At 42.5% G+C, this 19,349-nt stretch overlaps 1 protein-coding gene across 2 annotated transcripts in view; it reads left to right on the forward strand.

Moving 5' to 3' along the window:
• The window catches only part of DPP6 (dipeptidyl peptidase like 6), a 547,732-nt gene that overhangs the window by 49,470 nt on the left and 478,913 nt on the right, over nucleotides 1-19,349 (forward strand). The window contains exon 1 of one of the 2 annotated variants that reach the window (XM_027727819.2): nucleotides 10,452-10,709. The exons of the other annotated variant lie outside the window; for it this stretch is intronic. Coding sequence (XP_027583620.1) covers nucleotides 10,659-10,709 — 51 coding nt within the window. The 5' untranslated portion in view covers nucleotides 10,452-10,658. Of the gene's footprint in view, nucleotides 1-10,451; nucleotides 10,710-19,349 lie in introns of those variants that run through there. 2 annotated transcript variants of the gene reach the window in all.

A 19,349-nucleotide genomic window follows, 5' to 3' on the forward strand; every position in this document is an offset into this window, starting at 1 on the left:
ACAAAATTACTCATGAAGAATAATTTTTCCTTTAGAAATTTCAGAATAAAAATGTATTCTTGTCTGTAAGAGAAAATTTTAATCAGGAAAGTGTTTCCTCTTGCTGTATTCCAAACACTGAACCTCACTGCTTCACTCGTATTATTGTAATATTCGCTGATATTTAATAAATTGGGTTTGTCTTCCAGCCATGACAAGGCAAGATGATTTTTGTGGAAAAGGACAGTCTAATGGAGACGTGTTGTATAATTTGGATGATGAATTATCAGAGAGCCAGAGTAGCCTGTGTTGTGGTCATTTTATTGTTCAGTGCAGTAATAAAGTTATATTTACATTTTCTAATTATATTTTGTTATGCAAAAAAATTATATGAACATCTCCTCTTGCCAAACCAACCACCGAACTGTATTCCTCTCTCAGAAAAAAAGAGAGAGAACAACCAAGACTGAAATAGAAAACAAAATAGATAATGAAAGCCCACTGAAATCACAGAGAGGCTCCACACTGCATTCCAGACAAGCATCCTGCTTTTCATCATGGCCATGGCCGTTGCTTGTCCACTGAGCCTGCAGCTCAAAGTCTCCTCCTGCCAGCAGCCTTGGCCAGGATCCCTCCTTCACTGCTGCTCTGCAAAAAACATCTTCAAAATCCCTTGACTGGGGGATCAGCCAGAGGCTGTGCTTGCTGGAGGTGGCAGCGCCCAAAAGACTGTTTGAAATTACTCTCCCCTGTGCCACACACGAAGGAGCCGTAATGGCAACACGGTGATCAGGACACAGCCTGTGCCATCTTCCCCCCAGACTCTAGGCACAGCCTTTTGCTCTGAAGGGGCAGCTCAAGCTTTGGTGCTCCTTCCGTGCAGGGTGCTCACTCAGGAGCCAGGTGAGCTGCCTGGGCTGTCACTTTGCTGGGGTGATTAGAGAGACGGAGGGACAAGGTTTTGAGCAAGGGGTATTTTTTTTCCTCTTATCTTTCGGTAGAATATCTCAGTAAGCTGCTTCCTGCGTCACTGTATTGAAACAAGTGTTGTTATTTATTTATTTATTGGGACACACTGCTTCTGCCTGAGTTAACTGAGAGTCTACAGAGATTCCACTCACCTCCCTAAAATGAGCATCAATAGCTGAATTTCCTAAAATCCATTACAATCAGTGGATGTCATTTACCTGTTTTTATCTTTGTGTCTTTGTAAGTAAAGAATGGCATAACCCTTATTCATTTTGGTGGGACTTCTAGAGCTTGCTCTTTGCTGCTTTTCAGGCATTCATTGCAATGAACACCATTTTTCTTACTTAGCTGTTTCTCCACATTTAAATGACTGTGTCTAAACTAGACACAACAGGATGCATTATAAAGCTATTGAGAGAATGTATTAATTTATGATTCCAAGTAAAATAGAGCATCACAAAAATAAAGTCCAAGGCATGCTTAAACTTTGGTTCTTCTACCCTAAAGCTGGCAACCTGGACTAATATTACTCTCAGGAACATGGTGTGACTCCTGGGAATGGTCTTGTGCAGGGCTGGGAGTTGGACTCGATGACCCTTCCAACTTGGCATATTCTGTGATTCTGTGATATCTTGAAAAATTAATAATAACTTTTACAAAGTTCCTTTTGTGTCCACTAGGAAAAGTTCTGGCTCCATATTAGGCAGCACTCTCTTTAATTGAAGGCAAAATGATGATGTAAGTAATTGTTTGCATTCTAAATACCTTGATTTAGAGCTGAAACCTCACAGAAGTAATTAGATCCTTGACTATTCTTATTAAATACTTTAGGCATTCAGAGATAACATCTTGATCTGGACCCATCTCACTAACACTGGCAAAACAATACTTCTATTGTAATATTTTATATTATTGGATAGAAGTCAGAGCCCTGTTTGCTCCAACATTTTATTAATGTAATAGAATGTCAGCCCTGCTCTAGAGAGCTCACACTGTCATAAACTCAAATAATGGAAGTTGATTGGCATAACAGATTAACAAAATCCTTGCCTTTGATGAACTCCAAAACACCAATAGACAACACAGATTACTTGTTGGCATGACAGCCACTTTGAAAGGACTTAGGTACTTAGTCCCAAATAATTAAGAATTTGAGTTTAACTTACTAAATACACTTAGGGAATAAAAATTGTGTGTTACAATGCCTATGTAGCAATATCTGGTCACCCACTGTACTGAAATTTCACTGAAAGTCCACTGAAAAGTAGAGAAAGAGATATCTGCAGGTGTGGTAGGAACATCATCCAACAGCAAGAAGCATTAACATTGCCTTCAAGGGGCGAGAAGAACTCGAAGTGAATTGACAGGCTTATATCAACCTCTCGTCATTAAAAAAAAAGGACTGATGCAATTAAATGCAGTCTTATTTTGTTGAAATATTTTATGCCAGGCACAGGGTGTTCTGAGGTGATACAGATAATTAGCAGAGAAATTTAATCATCCGTATCACAATGAAAGAAAAAAATTGGCTCTTTAATCAAAACATAGACCCACCTGATCTGAAATTAGAATGTTTCAGTATGTCTTCCAGGCTAGAAAGCTTAGTTAAAACTTAATGGAAGTTGGCAAGCATTAAATTATCTACCTAAAAGATCCTATAAAATTTCACAAATTAAACAGAAATACATTGATATTCACAAAATAATTCGCCTGCAAGACTACCGCATTGGTGTAGTGAAATAGTGAACCAACATATACCAAAGGCAGAATGCCTTCTGAGCAATATGCAATCACTAGGACTTGTATTAAAAAGAAGGTTCATTTTTGAGTCCAAGTTTTCTACTTGGCTTAAGTGGGAACTGTACTGTTTTATACCAGCTGAGCCTGACTCATGGTGGTGTTGCCCCTTGGAGGAAAATTCATGGCTGTACCCTGGCTGCAGCTGTGGATTCAATGGCAGGACTTCTGTTGCTTTCAATGGGATGAGCTTGCTTGGCTCTTAGTGCCTGGCATTTTCTTGGCAACATGTGAGATTCTTCTTGGTTCTAGGACTTGTGGTTTTGATATCTTTCCATCTTGGCTGGGTTCACTGTCAGGAGTGAACACTTGAGTGAAGGAGACTTTGATGCTTTTTGCTTTCTCATCATAATTGTCATTAAAAAATGTAACTGTCAGAATGGTATTGAAATAAAATTAAACTTGTTTTAGAGGATAAAATCTGTTGCACAACAAACTTTCAAATGTTTACCACAAGTCTGTCTATATTTTCATTTCAGTTTTAATGAAAAAAAAACTTAGCACATATGGTGCTTTTAGCATAGTATGTTTTAGTTAGTCTTTTGTGTATTTTTATGCATTTGTTTTTAAAGCTCTACAGTATCCACTTCTACTGTGAGAAGCTTGGTAGCACAGGATACTCTTAATTTAGCAAAGACAGTGGGATCCATTGGTTAGGTACTTGAATTGGTGAAGTCCAGCTGGAAATCCAAAGTGCATTTAAGGGTGAGGATACTTGCTGGAAGAGATTAATGAGGTGTATGTCATTTCTACTGCAGGACTTGTGGCTTTTGAAGTATAGAAAATTAACTCTGATTAATCAGAAGTGGTATGTGCCTGAAAAACAAGGTCTCATGATGCTTCTTATCAGCATTTTCCTGTTACTACTATTGAGTCTAATGATTCTGCCCAGATTTTGCTAGCATTCCCATGTATTTAAATTTCATACACCCAGACATTATGCAGAAATTATATTCTGAATGCTTTTCCTCCTACTTTGAATCCCTTAGCAACTTCAACAACTTCATTCATGGAAAAGTAATTATTTGAATTCTTTATATTTTTAGCTTTCATTAATGGTGTTTAAAAGCTGGAAATGGAAAAAAAAAACCCAAAACACAGAAGTTTTAAGGTGGAATCTATATTTGTTGTAGAAAAACTCTCCAGTTTTTGTCCTCCTGTCTTAGCCTGCAGCTTCATGCCCAGGTTGCACTACAGAGTAAATCTGCTGCCTGTCTTAGGAGGAAACCTCATGTGCTCAGCATGGACAGGGACTCATACACGAAATATATTTGGTACTTCTACCTAGCAAAGTAAAAATACAACACATTTATCAGTACTATAGATCTTAGGATGAGACCTATCATCCAATCTGCTTTTATGAGGGCACAGTGGAAGGTTCTGCCTAGGCTGGGTGAGGTATCAGCATCACAACATGAGGGCACTGCTCCCTGTGAGCCTGTAAGCTCTTGGGTTTATCATGGACTACATGAAATCGAGCTGGGGATCTCTGTACTGAACTTATGGTCTATTTGCAGCTGAATAATTCACTCAGGGATAATGGGGAGTTGACTGCACTCCAGGTAGCTGCCCAGAGGTGATGTGTCTCAAGTCAAATCCCCGATGAACCTAACAAATCACCATGTTTTACAAGAATTAAGTGTCAAAGCACATATATGGGCATTTAGTGTCTAAGCAGTGTCAGGAGACATCAAATGTGTTTAGCTCCTCACTGTTTCCCCCAGGAAATTGGAATTGGTACACGATGGAATAAACTGCAAATTCCCTGAGCATGTGAAGTTGTGAAGTCTTGCACCAAAATGGGAGGGATGGGAAGTGAATGACCCTGCTGTCAAAGTAAAAGGTTGGTAGTAACCCACCAAAATTTAAGAGTTAAAAAAAAAAAGTAGAAATTAATCCAAAGGTAAATCACTCTAAAATTCAGTGGTTTCTATCATATTCTCTTTTTCCTCAGGAAACAGAGGATGTTGTCTGAGACAACATAATTCCCCTCTTTTCAGAGTCTCCTCTCTCGTTAATGTTAACAAAGATGGCTTAAACACCCTCATGCAGTAAGAGCTAGCAAATATTAACTTTATAACAGCAGCTGCTCTGTCATTATTCTAATCTCTTGAAGAATTTGCAATCCTCAGAAATAAATTCTGAATTTATTTAACAGTTTATTTATGAAGTTTATTTACTTTATCTGTCTCTTCAATTTCTTCTCTGGAAGAAAAGCCTAGACTTCCTTAGAAGACAAAACTAGAAGGAGCAATCACAGCTGTAAATACTTGGGCAGAGTTCTGGGATAGTAGGAGTGAAGAGTTTTCAGAATAGTTTGGCTTGAGCAATGAAATTCTCAAAATTGATCCACTTAGGAAGAAAAAAAACCCTTCCTTGCTGTAATTCTCTGGGGTTTTTTCTGCATTGTACTACTAAATACCACTGTGGAATATATTTCCTTTTACTAAAGGTGTTTCTGACTTCCACTAGATTTGCACAGTGTAACACCCAACTATTTCGTTTGGGATATCACCAATCCTGTTCTTCTTGAATATTATAAGTTAATAGCAAGACAACTACTGCAGATGATCTCTGCCTCAGCAATTATGTACTTTTCTTGGCACTCATTAGACCACATCTGTGGTTCGCTTTTGGGCCCTCATTAGAAGACTGATATAAATTGGCACAAGTTCAGCAAAAAGCCACCAGGATGGGCAGAGGCTGGAGCCCTTAAACATTGCAGACAGGCTGAGGGAGGTGAACTTGTTCAGCCTGGAGAAGAGAGGAGTTTGGGGGGACCTAACAGCAGCTTTCCAGCTTCTTGGGAAGTTATTGAGAAGATGGAACCAAGCCTTCACAACGAGGTATGGCAGGAGGATGAGAAGCAACAGGCATAACTTAAAGCAAGAAACTTTCAGACTGAATATAAGGAAAATTTTTATCCCTGTGAGAACAGTCAACTATCAGAACAGGTGCCTAATGAGGCTGTGCAGTCCTCATTCCTGCAGGATTTCAAGACACGACAAAAGCTCTGAGCAACTTGGTCTGACCTCAGAGCTGACGCTGCTTGAGCAAGAGGTTGGGCCAGAGACCTCCTGAGGTCTGTCCAGCCTGAATGATCTTATCTCAAGCATTTGGGTTGGGTTCACCACAGCATTTCTACTGAAAAGCAGTAACTTTCCTGGTTGCTTCACAGAAAGCACAAATCAGACTTCCCTGATGCTCAGCTCAGACTATTGGCTCAGTGAAGGGAAGAAGATGTAAGTCACAGACAAAATGATGTGCTGTGGACCTGGGTCTGATGGGATGAAGAGGATGGAGAGAATTCAGAACCCAAGAATGTAGTATGGCTTGGCCTGATCTTAGAGAATGCAGTCTTAAAATTAGGCTGGAGAGAAGCCTGAGCACAGGCTCGGGGCATCAAGCTGGCAGGAAGAAGATGAGATCCTCACAAACAGGTCTGACTGAGAAGAAAAATCCATTTGTTGTATTTTGAAAACACAAATACTTTTACTGGGGAGAATAAAAAGCAACCTTAAATTAAGGAGATGAAGTGAAATCCTGATACTCTTAGAACTGACTTTTAGTACAACAGCTGTTGCATTTGTCTGTGGTCTTACATCCTTAAAATATTTTTCTTTTAAAATATTGAATAAATAAATTTAGCTATGCTCTGCAGCCAGCTAATACTGTGAGAAATTAATTCTTTCCTTCTATTCAGAAGGACTGTTCCTAGGCTTGTTTGGTGAGTGAGAAGGAGAGCCAGCTCCAAATGCATTGAAAGGGCTTTATTTGATAAAATAAATTCTTCCACTCTCCTATCAACAGGGCTTTAAATAAAGTATTGTGAATAGGATGTAAGCATTGTAGCCTGTGTTCCTTCTCAGATAAAGAAAGTCAGCCTCAGAGTACTGAAACTCAGAGAATAGAATTAACTATAAGGCTTTCTTTTTTTTTTTTTTCCCCCCTGTATCTCATTCTGTTGGGGATGTGAGAAAAGCACATTTCCTCAAAATGGCCTATAAAAATGTTGGTGGATGAAGATGCCGTGTTGGTTTTGTCACGGTGCCTGAGATACAGAGGCTATCTCTAGATCAGATATAAAATCAAACCTTTCTGATTTCCCAGGGTTTTCCTCCTGTTATGCACCTCGGATACAAATGGACAGATTGCAGAAAATCCCTTTCTTACACAGGGGTTTCACTTCAGATCTTGCTGTTAAGATGCAGTTGAGTCTGGACTGAACTTTCACTCACTTATATCAAAAGTAACTCTACTGACAAAGGAGGTGCACTGAGAATGAATGAGTGAATGCAGAAGTAACGAATTTTCCCGATTTCCCTCTGAGGAAAAGCCTGATATGATGAAGAAACATTTTCATGTTTTATTGAGGTTTCCTGGGCCAGATCTTTGGTCTTAAACACAGAAGCTTTTTAGCTACTTAAATCATACTACTTTCTTGGGTCCCAGGGTGATTGGGGTCCTTTCACAGCATTCAAAGAAAGTCAAAAACCGTTCCCTACAAAAATGTGGAAGAAATTTCAGATCATCTTTCTGCATTCACCATTTCACTTCCTAATCATAAAAAAGTTAATTCCTTGTTCAGCGAGAGTAAGTATTTGTTTCAGCTCTAGTGAATTTCCATTAAAATGACATGGAGAACATCCATCCAGAAGAAAAGCTCAACAGTTGTTTGAGTGCTAGATGAGGGAGACTCCAGTGGGGTCAATGTACTTGAGGGAGTAATGTGGTAATATCACTTGTGCCTGTCTTAAATGTCCCAACCCTGAAGGACAGTTTCATTGACTGTTTGCAATGGAATCATCTGGCCACAGCCTGGGGCACGAATCTGCAGCACAGCTTAGTGTCACCTTTCAAAATCTTAGACCAAGTCTTAGCTGTTCCATCAGCCAAGCAAAAACAGTTCAGAAGTGAAAGTTGTCATCCCAGGTCATGAGCGGCAGAACCCAAAGTCTTTGGGAATATGAGGGATGAAGTTTTGGAATCATCTTGGGAAGTGACACAACAGTAATTTCTTAAACAGACATTTTGATCTGTAATGAAAAGGGTCACTTTGTTATGAGTGCTTTGATCTTACTGGGCATGGGGTGATGTAGGCTGGGAGAGGCATCAGGAGGTCTCTAGTCCAACCCCTGCTCAGAGCAGGGTGACATCTGAGACCAGACCAGGATGACCAGGGCTTTATCCACTCAGCTTTTGGAAACTTCCAAGGGTGGACTCTGGCCATAAAACTTTTCAGCGATAAACTGTTCACTACATCTTTTCTGAAAGCGTCAGATGAGTCAGAAATTAAGAATTTAAAGCCGTAAATAAGAATTTCTCTCTCATAATGTGTTTGCTATTTTTGCTGCAACATCACCAATGCCATTTTGCACAACACTGCAGAACACTGACTTTTGCTTCCTATTTCTCATGAAATCTCAGGATTATAGGAGCAAACTTCATGGGAGAAGTAGAAACACAGTAATGTACAAATTCTGGCCAAATGGACCCTGGTTGGTGTTTAATAACCAAAAAATCCCTGGATGCTGTCAATGATGAAACTAAGCGTTTTGCCAGTAATCTCAACTTTAAACAAAGCTGTTTTAATCAAGGTAATTACTACTTTTATGCCAATGGCACATAACTTAAATAAAAATAAGAGACAGAATAACTGCATTATGACAAAGCTGCCAGAGTTTAGTGTATGGTAAGTAATTCTATTGGTGTATAAAGTAATGCAGAAGGCAAATGGGATGACTAACAGTCAAGCAGATATATATTTTGCATTCATACATAATTAAAACACCTAGGAGTTAAATACTGAGATGCAACAGGAACTACCTGAGAAAACAGCAAAACTGAAGTAAAGAAATCAAGAGAGCAGAGTTTGAAGAACATAACGAAGCACTTCCTGCTCAAGATGCACCACTGTATGGGGTATAAGCAATTCCCAAACAAAGCAGGGAGAAAACAATCAAGACCTGCAAGCGAGAGGTGACATTTTTGTAAAACAAACCCATAGGTAATCCTCAGAGGTACCAGCATCACCTGCCATTGGCATTTCCCAAGAGTGTCTTGGGGTCTCACTTCCCCATTACCATCATTTTCAAGATACTTGCTCAATGTCTTGGGTAACATTTTGTATTTGAATATCTTTCAACAACTGGGCGGCTTAAAGAAAAGGAGTGTGAGCAACACTGTGGGATTGCAGATGTTATGTCCTATTTCTAGTGAACTTTCTAGTGAAGTGTTACCTATGAAGTGAAGATGCTGCAAGCTGTGAAGGACTAGAGTCTGAGGTGCTACAGATGGGCACAACAAAAGGACCCATGGACAGATCTGCAGTTCCTCTGCTGAAAAAAGAGAGAGCGCTTTTGTCTAGCCATTGGCTTTGTTAAACCTTGGATGACGAGAAGAGTTTCTGCTTTTTCTTCTTGGTTTCCCTTCTCAAATATTAAGCAAATCACTTCTCAGTTTGTTCTCTCCTTTTGAGTGAGCAACATCCAAAGAAACTCTGTTCATGCCAAATGAAATCGATGGGAACCTAATTCTCCTGGAAAGGTAATGACTTCTGGTGCATCAGGGAGAGACAAAGAGACCACATTCTGCAAGGATTTTTTTTCATGTGTGCAGCCCGAGGTGTAAACGTTTGGGATGGGTGGCAAGGTTGTGTCCCTGGAAAACTGCACCAAGGAGAGGAGGAACAATGTTCTCACAGGGGCAGCAGGATAGGACCGTCTTCCAACGGCTGCTCCAGCCACCTGTGGGGCAGCTCACCTGAGGGACTGCAGCTGACAGCGGTGGGAAACCTCGCACCAGCGTGGGCGCCGCTGGAAAGGCGCAGAGGCCACGGCCAGTTCAGCCGCAGCCCGACGCGGGCGATGCCCTTGGCTTTGCATTTCCCCGTGCAGGAGGCGAGCTCCGGCATCCCCCTGCTCGTTCATGCCCCGGATCCCAAACCCTGGCGTTGGGGCAGGTTCCTGGAAGCGCCCCATCCCCCCGACAGCGGCTCGCGCATCCTAAGGGAAGAGAGTGGGAGGGGAGCGGCGGGTCCGGGGGGTCTGCGGGCAGAGGGAGCGGTGGGTCCAGGGGGATGCGGGCAGAGAGGGCGGTGGGTCCGGGGATCCCCGGGCAGAGTGAGCGGTGGGTCCGGGGGTCTGCGGGCGGGCGGGCAAGGGCGCAGCCATGGAAACGCGCCGTGCATTCCCCCCTCCCCGCGGCAGCTCCGCTCTATTCCCCACCCTCCCTGCACCAGCCGTGGCCTGGCCGGGGCCGCGCCGGCTCAGCCGGTGAACAGTTAACGCCGGAGAGGCGGCTCCTCTCCCCACACCCTCCCCGGCTCCTGTTGTGAAAAGCGTGTGCCCCCCACCCCCGGGAGAGCGGCGAGCCGGGCACGGGGAGGGGGCGACCGCCCCTCCGCCCACTCCAGCTCCCTCCTTTTTATTTGTTGCCCCCCGCCCTCCTTTTCTTCCTGCAACTGGTCTCCGGGGTGGGCTCGGCTCGGCGGGACCTCCCGGGCCCGGGGCGGCGGCCGGGCATGGCCGGGGCGGGGGGCGTGTGTGCGGCTCCCTCCTGCCCACCCCGCCCCAGCGGCTCCCGCAGGGCAAAAGCTGGATCAGGGTGGTGACAGAGCCGGGTGTCCCCGCTGCTCCCGCCTCCCCTCCCCTCTGACAGGGGCTGGTTTATTTTTATTGCCTTTTTTTTTTTCTTTTTCTTTTGGGGCAAAAGGAGAAATATATTTGACAGGGTGGGGAAGGAAAAAAAAAAAATAGAAAGCAGGCACCCTCCCTCTCCGCTGCTCGTAGTCCCCTCCACTCCACACCAAAAAGAGCCATCGTAAGTACACGCCAGTTCTTCACTAAAGTGATCCAGCCGCTGGATTAAGTAACTCTCGGGGAACAGCACACGCACGCACACACACGGCAAAAATGAAGGAAAAGGCAATGTTTCAGACGGCTAAAATGCAAGGAAACATGATGGTAAGTGGCTGCTGCTGGCGCCTCCAGTGACTGTAAGTAAGTGTCGGGGCTCCCTGCTCGTCTCGGCGCCGCCAGACCCCGCTGACGGTCGGTGCGGAGCCCCCGCTGCTGGGGCTGAGCTGGAAGGGGAGGCAGGCGAGGGTCGTCTTTGCGTGGTGTCTGTGCCCTGTTTAGTGTCTGTCCCCCCTCTGAAGGGGGTCGCGGGTGCTGCGGGGGTGCCGGGGCGTCCCCCTTTGTCAGAGGAGCGGGGGCGCAGCGCGGGCGGGGGGCGCGGGGCTCGGCGGCGCTGGGGCACCGCGCTCGGCACGGCCAACTTCGCCAAGTTGATGACCACGATGTGTGTGCGTGAGCTGAGTGTGTCTCTGTGTGTGTGTGTGTGTGTCTGGTTTACCTCGCCTTTTCCTCCGGTATTACTAGTGGAAACATTTGCCTCCATGCCAATTTTTTAAAATACCTACTAGGAATGCCCTTAAAATAATCCCCCTCCTCCCTTAAGGAAAAAAATAAAAGCATCCAGCTGCTCCGCCGGAAGAAGTGATGGTTGCCATCTTGTGCTGATGGGAATATTGGTGTGTTTTGCCTGCTAGTTGACCCGCTGGGGGCGGCGGGGCTGGGGGTGTGCGGGGTCCCGCATGCGGCGGCTCCGCAGCCGGGAGGCAGCTCCCTGCGGTGGGGCGGGGATGCACCGCAGGGTGGGAGAAGCTTCAGGTCTCTCTGCTTTAAAGCCAACTTATTTGAAATATCCTGAAGCTTGTAAAGGGTACCTGTTGGTCTCCCGTCCCCTCCCTCCCATCAAGCAGAGCTCTCTTATCTGACTTTTGCCTCCCCGTGAGGGGAAATGTTAATATTTAATACAGAGGTAGTGTTTGCTTCTCTCGTGCCTTGTGTTGACGTGTTCAAGAGGCAGCCAAAGTATTCTCCATCCTTTAATTAAGTTCTGTAGTAAAATGCTTTGCTGGCTTTTTAAGAAAGTGCCTTCTTTTCCAACTCCAATAATACTGCTTTTTCCAACAGTAGTGTTTAAGAGGAAGGTGCAATGCTATGTGACCTGTGAATTCAACTAAGGGAACTGAACAGGAACTTCTGCAAACGTTTTTTCCAGGAGAATTGCACAGCCTGTGTGATTGCATCGTGCTCCTTTTATTGTGCTTTTTAAATACTTGGGAAATATCTGGTGCTGGAACTTTTTTAACATGGGAAAATTTAGACTATTATTTGCTTAAGCTACTGATCCTAGAGGTCTTTATAGCCTTCGATTAGGTTGTTCTCTATCAGTAAGAAAAAATAATTAACCACCTGAGAAGACATTGTTGGATTTAAGTGCAGGGGGAACCTAATTTACATACACAATGTCACAGAATTAATAAAAACCTCTCACACATTTCCCTTGCTGGTCTCTGAAGTCAGGGAAGGATGAGCAGGCAGGGATTCCCCCACTGCTACTCAACACAGGGCTAGAGCTTCTGCTGGGATTTCTGGCTAGTGCTTCCGAGCGTGGCAAGATGGATCCGCACATCCACACCTCTGCGAGATGAGCAAGGGCTGGCTGATGGATCTGCACCCAGGGCTGTGCAGCAGGGGCTGCCCAAAAGTCAAACCTGCAGCCAGAGACAATAGTTTTTGCTCCTGACTCAGACAGGAGCAGAATCTGGCCCCTCAGGCTGCCAAGTCACAGTTATTTCTTACTGTCACTTGGGGCAGCCTCCCTGGACCTGAAGGCAAGGTTTGCCTTTGGAGAACTCATATTTGAGGCACTGTGAATCAAATTTAGAGGCAAGGAACCTGTTTATTTGGTACAGGTGATTTCTTTAATTAATGCCTGTGTTTTTATGGTCCACTTAAAACACACACACACCTGGTTTCTGTGTTAATCTGGTCTGTGGTTGCAACTGTATCTGCAGTTTATTTAAGCAAGAATTAAGTTTAGATGAATGTCTGAGCTTTAAGATATTTGGATAGATTTTATATTTCTTCAAGATAGTATTTAGTGGACCTAATCCTGAAATTTCAGGTACAGTTTCGATGGAAATTCCAGCAGGTTAAGTCTAGTACTTTCTTTACCCTTTTCCTTAAGCAGTTGTTTAAAAAATAGTATTTTTGCTTATTTATCACTTTTGTTACAATTGAAATTAGAATACTGAACTACTCATGTTAACACCTAATGCTGTGAATGTCTTTCCTCACATACCTGGCAGTCATTGGCAATACAGAGTTGAGGTATGTGGAATCCCAGGAGATGCATTACAGTGTGCACTGCATTAATTGCCTTAGCAGAATTTGAAAAGTCATTGAAAATTCAAGGCCCACCATGATTTTCTTTTTTTGTTTGTTTGTTTTCTGGCAGTTTTGCTGTTGTTTAGAATCTTGACAAGCTTCTAACTATGTATTGATTTTTCTTAGCTTTAAAAATCTTTGTTAAATTGAGCTATATCATTCTTAAGATGTGACAGCGAGCGATAATACTGACACACTGGTCCCTGGCCATGCAGTGGACCCTTTTTAGGTGCAACAATAGGTCATGGAGCTATCATACCTGTGATTTCTTTATTACCTAATTAGACCAGTAAAAAATGAAGCCATTTTTGTGACACTGAGATAAATGTTTTTATCCTTGTGGCAGTATTTCACCAGGGATTTTTTTGTTTTGTTTGTTTTAAAACAACAAGATTTACCTGGAAAGGTGCCTATTTTTATTTTACTACTGTATTTCCCATTCATCATTTGAGCCAGGGGAATGTAACTTAGAGAAATAGCTCGGGCTCTTACAGTGCGTTTTTTCTTAATTCTACTTAAATGCTGTAGGGAGTGATTAATACACAGTGGTTTCTTCTAGTAAGAACTGATGCACCCTTAAGTTTTCCAGCCTTTTCAAGTTAAAGTGCAACAGTAGGGTGTGCAGATAAAGGTTTATCACTTTTGGAGGCAAATTTAATGCACTTGCATTTGATCCTAACTTAAAGTATGGGTATATAATTTATTTCATTAAAATATTCCAGTCTTTTCCCTTACACATTCAGTCGTCAGGTCAAGGACAATAGTACCAACTTGTTTAATTCTCTTTCCTGTGTCTTCCCAGGGATTGATCTATCATGTCACATGGGCTTTTCTTTTTTTTGTTTTTAATGGATTTACAAGCAAATGCATCCAAAAGAGCTGTTTAGAAGAGGGCCTCTACAGTAGTACTAGATTCTTTTCTTACACAGACCCATGCAAATCCCAATTTGTTAGAGGTACAGCTGCAACAGAGGTAATAAGGAGCTACTGCCTTTGATGGTAGACAATTAGGGGAGTGAAAACAATGGGCTTGGTGAGAGTGCATAGGGGTCTTGAAGGCAAACTTAATGTTCTGGATGTGAGCATCCTACTATTTTGGCACATTTAATGGTCAGCAAAAGGAATGAGCACTCTGCTGTAGCTGTCTTTGTCAGAAGGATGTTGCTGTGAAACTCTTGTTCTGAATTTCCGTCTAACCAGCAGTTGCTTTAATGTTTGGCAACTACTGAGAGAAACCGTAGTGGATGTGTCACTTTTCTGTTTTACTCTGATGAATAATGTATGAATAGAGCAAAAGAGACAACATTTCATTACACAGGGTTCATTGAGAAGACTTGTAGAAGAAGCTGGATATTTAGAAGTTTAGTTTGACCATTTAAATTCCAACTCTGATAGCTGCAGTTTGGGTATGCATATAAAATACCCAAATAAAAATAAGCCCAGTGGCAAGTCTTATCCCCTAGAAAGTCTGCTAACACCTCTGAGGCCTCAGGGACCTCAAGAGTACAAATGGCATGAAGGCTAAGCTACTCTATCGTCCTTGAAGTGCTCTTCCTGGAGACACACTGGTGCAGCCAACTAGAAAATCCAGCCTTGCCCCTGCCCATTTTTTATTTATGGTGCCTCTCATGAGCAATAAATTCATATTATAACACATAAGACATTGATGTTGCATTGCAATTTCCCCCAAAATATTTGCCATGTTTTACCTACAGGTTTGTTTCTTGCAGTGTTAATCACATTGCATTGAAACATGGTGAAGTGCTGCTGAGCCAAGAATGCAGTTGTCCTACCATGGGCTAAAGAAGCTGCATGTCTTTCTTGAAGCTCCCACACTGAAATATGGGGTGGAGTTTCTGATCCAGTGCAGCTCCCTGCTACTTTAGCCTTCCCTCTGTTTTATATTCAGCTTGACTTAGAAGCAAAATGCAGCCCAGCCTTTGTGTGCTATTTATCAGCTGTCTACTACCTCTGCTGAAACATAAGGACCTCCAGAGCTGAAAGCAAGGGGGCTATGGTAGCAGTTCCCAAATGAGCTATCATGACTTCAGCTGAAGTTTAAAGCCAGACAGGAATTCAGTTGCTAATCCTACGGCAAGAATTGTGGCAGAAAATTATTGGAGCTGCTGCTGCTGCTTATTGAAAGGCAAGTTGTGTTTTGAGGACTGTAACAGTGTGGTATCTTTTCTGGGTCAGGCATAAAGGGGAACAAGGGTTCCCCTCTGTTAGAATAATATGTGTAGCAGGCATACAATCCATAGGAGGTACTGGAGTTGCTGCACTGTGGAAAAGCTGTAAGATATGCTGAGACTGTTCTGATGTCGTGTTGATAGTTGATGGAAATTAAGAGTCTTTGCACATTTAAAGTGGGATGGCAGAGAGCTCCACAAGCTCGATAGGATCCTAATGTCGTCCATGTAACTTATTCTTTTAGATATATTTTTACTTAGGGGATAGCGAAGTGCAAAGCCTGCCCAAGGTGTATTGGAATTATGAAGGATTCACTAAAGTTTCAGGAAATACATGGTGCCAGGCCATCTCAGAATAATTTTGGGAGCCATGTGAAGCACTCCACATTGCTCTTTCCACAGCAGTGGGAGATTGAAGGGGAGCTTGTGGTCTAACTTTAAATCTCACCTTTAGAAAGGTTCAAAATCACGAATCTGATGGTGCTGCTTACACCTGCATCTTTTTCTTCAGTATTGCTCAGCAGCTTCTCTGGTTCCTCTTGCTTACAAGGAAAAAGGTACACTTTGTGTTAATTTCTCCCTTCCTCCTCTGAGTTGTCTGACTGTTCACAGGATAGTCTATTCCCTCCTTCTCTCTCTGAATATTTTCTCTGCTTTCCCAAATAGTAAAAGAGGAGAATTGGAAGGGACTGTTATGATTTTACTGGATGACAGCTGAGTGGGTAGCAGTAGAGCCCTGAGCAGCAACAGAGCCGCAGAGCTGTCTGTGCAATTGGGGAGACAGCATTGCACTCATTTGCATTTGAGAGGTTACGTTTATTCATCGATGAAGTCTGGATTTACTTGTTCTTTCTAAAGATAAATGCCTAAAATTTAAGTTTGTAGGCGTGTTGATTACCTGAAGCTTTATTTGATGAGGAGGGTTTCTCTCTCTGTGCTGTGGAATGAGTCTTTCAAGTGCTGTCAGTTCCAAGTGTCAGTCTTGTATATCTCAGAGGTCTCATTTCTTGGCAGAGCTTTGCACTCTTAGTATTGGCCTGACTGACTATATAAAGGGGAAGGCAATAGAGAATCATGCCTAAAAACACCTCTGGTTGGTACAGAACCTCCAGAAGCAACATCCTCTTTAATGGAGCTGACAGAAGCAGAAGAAGATTCAAAGCTGGAAGTTGGAGTCAGAGAATTTCAAACTAGAAGATAAAGTGCCCAGTTTTTACAGTGAAGGTGATGAACTGCTGGAGCAGTCTCCGTGGGAGTACAGTAGTTCTTCATTAGAACAAGATGGGGATAGGATTCTTCTGACTAAACACTGGCTTCTCCATTATAGACGTTTATATCTCAGTTAGTCAGCCTGGTCTCTCTTTATAATTTAGTCAGTGGAGTCTGGAGCATGATTCATCCCATCTTCACGTAGATGTGTAAGATGGGCCACAGTACCTGCACTCTTAAATGCCAATTTCTCTCCATTGACTTAAGGAAGTATGGGGTACAAGCTGTACCATAGATGTCTGCCCTGCAGACAGTCTATCTGTTGCCTAAACATAGTCATAGATATTCCAGAGCATCTCAAATGACACTAAGCACCCCATCAGGCCTCTGCTGTTACATGAGACAAGAACTACTCTGCACATCTGTCCAGGGTTTGTCCACTGCATCTGCAGTGGCTTGTGAAGAAAAATGAGCTCCATATTTGGAGCTTTGCTCTTTCTAAGTCCCAGCATACTTGTGCAGAAGTAGGTTCGGTCTCCCAGCACCACAGTCCAGCTGTAGCAAGAGAGGAGCTCCATATCAGCAAAAGATGCCATCTTGTATCAGAAATCTCTTGGCCTGTGGTTTCTATGTATACAGAGCTGCCCCAGAACATTATAATGCACCCCTGGCTTTAAAATTATTTTGTCCAAGTAGTTTAATGCCATCACAAGTGCAATACATGGATTTATTCTTCTAGGTCTGTGTTTGCATGTGTGCTGTCTGTACAGTGGCTCACGTGAGATTAACAAGCAAAGCCCATTTATTAAATTGTTTTATGTACTCTAAATCTCATGTAATCCACTAATGCATAATGCTGTCACTTAGTAAGCTTGGCATTCCTTCCCAATGGAGCATTGCATTTAGCAGGTTCTCATACTATTCAGTCCTTTTGAAAAGGCTGCAGTTGAGAATAAAAAAAAAATACCACTAAACCATTAGAGCCTGAATGCTTACAATACACTGATAACAGTGACCCAGCTGTAGCATGCATTCACCTGTGGATTGCGTGGATTTTCTATGCTTTTAAGGACGCTGTAGCAAGCAGAGCTTGCCTTGTAGCAAGCAAAGTTGGCATTTGTAATGTCCTGATTGCCCTTGAAGTGGATTACCAAGATTATGTCAAAACACTGCGTTTGCAAAAACTGTTTTTCTGCACCTGTGTAGGTATTGGTGAGATCCTGAAAATTCCTGGAGCACCTGTTTAGGCTGTGCACTGGGAAGTGTGTGTCTTGCAGGTGATTTCCAAGCACAAAAATTTTCCCTGTGGGTTCCAGCAATATCCTCTTCATTGCTATAGAAGTGAAGGGTGGGAACAGAAGCAATGGAATTGCCTGTGATATCTTGACTGGGGAGGGGAGAATTATTACATGTGTAACTGAATCTGAGTCCAACCCTCAATTGTAAATAGATGTTTCCCAAGCTGCAAGGTTACAAGGCACAGTAAAAGAATTGCAAACTCAGTGTACATCCAGCGACCAGTTTAGGATTTTGTTTGTGAAAAGGCTTCTTTCATGGTGTGACTCACTGTTAACTGATTATATTGCCAAATATGAAGTATTTCTACCATCTCATCTCTATGTACTATGGAATAATGACTTTTGAGGTTATCTTGAGATGCACCCAAGTTTCCAGTCAAAGCAGGTGTGAGAAAACCAACCTTAAGACAGTGGGCTGAGCTGTGGTGGTGAATGTTGCATGCCCAGGATGGCAAGCAGAGTGGTCAATGCTGTGGAAAATCCCTCTCAAGTTACAGGGAAATACTGGCCAGAAGATTTTTGTCAACTCAGGCATGTGTAGAGACAGACTTGGCATGAATTCCAGTCACACACTGCATAGCCTCATTCTGTAGTCATTATTCAGCACTTACTCAAGCAAAACTTTTGCCAAACTTAACGGGTTTACTACGCCTGCTGAAATGAGTAAGAATTTTGTCTGAGGCTCAGGTGCCTTCAGACCTGACTCTCAATACATAACCCCACAATGTTCCGTGTCACTGGGGATTTTCAGTAGTTTTTAAAGGATAGCAAACAGTGAAATACTGCAGTTGACAGGAAAAAAAAAAAAAGGAGGTAATGGGCATGGTAAAAAAGCAAGCAGAAGAAAAGGAGAGTGAGGTGGTTAAGAGAAGTGCTCTGGATCTTTTAGTTCATCTCTTTTAGTTCATCTCTTTTTAGAAGTTGTCCCCCATGGAGAACCCCATCACCCCCTCCATCAGCAGTATCACAGAGCATTCTGCATGCCTGCACTTTTGTTTATGTTTGTTTTCACTGATGATCATCATCTGGAAAACATGCTGAAAATGAAACATTTTTATTTGTTTATCATTTGGGACTGAAATTATTAAAAACATGGAGAAAAATTGAAATGATAACTTGCCATGTTTTCTGTAAATACTGAGTAGTTCTTCTGCAGCATTTGATATAACCAAAGTAACCTAGAAATAAGCTTGTATTGCTCTTTTCTTGTGCCTAATTATGAGGATGCGAAAAATATGCTTGTAATAATGCCTTCTCATCTGGCTGTGAGGGGGCTGAAAGTACCTCTTATGAAGATCTAGTTTGTAAAGCGAGTGATTGTAATGCAGGATTGTGGCTCTGTTAAAAACTGCATCTGTGATTTACAGGAAGGATACATAAAATACTGTAGGTAGAGCAGTAATTTAGACATTAGTTGTAGTTTCTATCAGTATGACTGAGCCATTCCTGATCTCACTATTTGAGAGGTTTTCTCAGGGAAGAGAAATTCATGTTTTATTCTCTGTTAATTTTATGTTATTCTCCGTGCATTTTATTTCATTTGAATTAACCATGTACATCTAAATTTGTAATGTGTTAAAACCTTTGTTAAGAGAGGTCCTATTTGGTTGGATTTGGACATTCTTGTAGGAATAAAAATCTCTGTAGAAGATTCCAGAAATTTTAAAAGT

The sequence above is a fragment of the Pipra filicauda genome, unplaced genomic scaffold, assembly GCF_003945595.2.
Source record: "Pipra filicauda isolate LSUMZ 115617 unplaced genomic scaffold, ASM394559v2 scaffold1_size10287979_pilon, whole genome shotgun sequence".
Taxonomy (NCBI): domain Eukaryota; kingdom Metazoa; phylum Chordata; class Aves; order Passeriformes; family Pipridae; genus Pipra; species Pipra filicauda.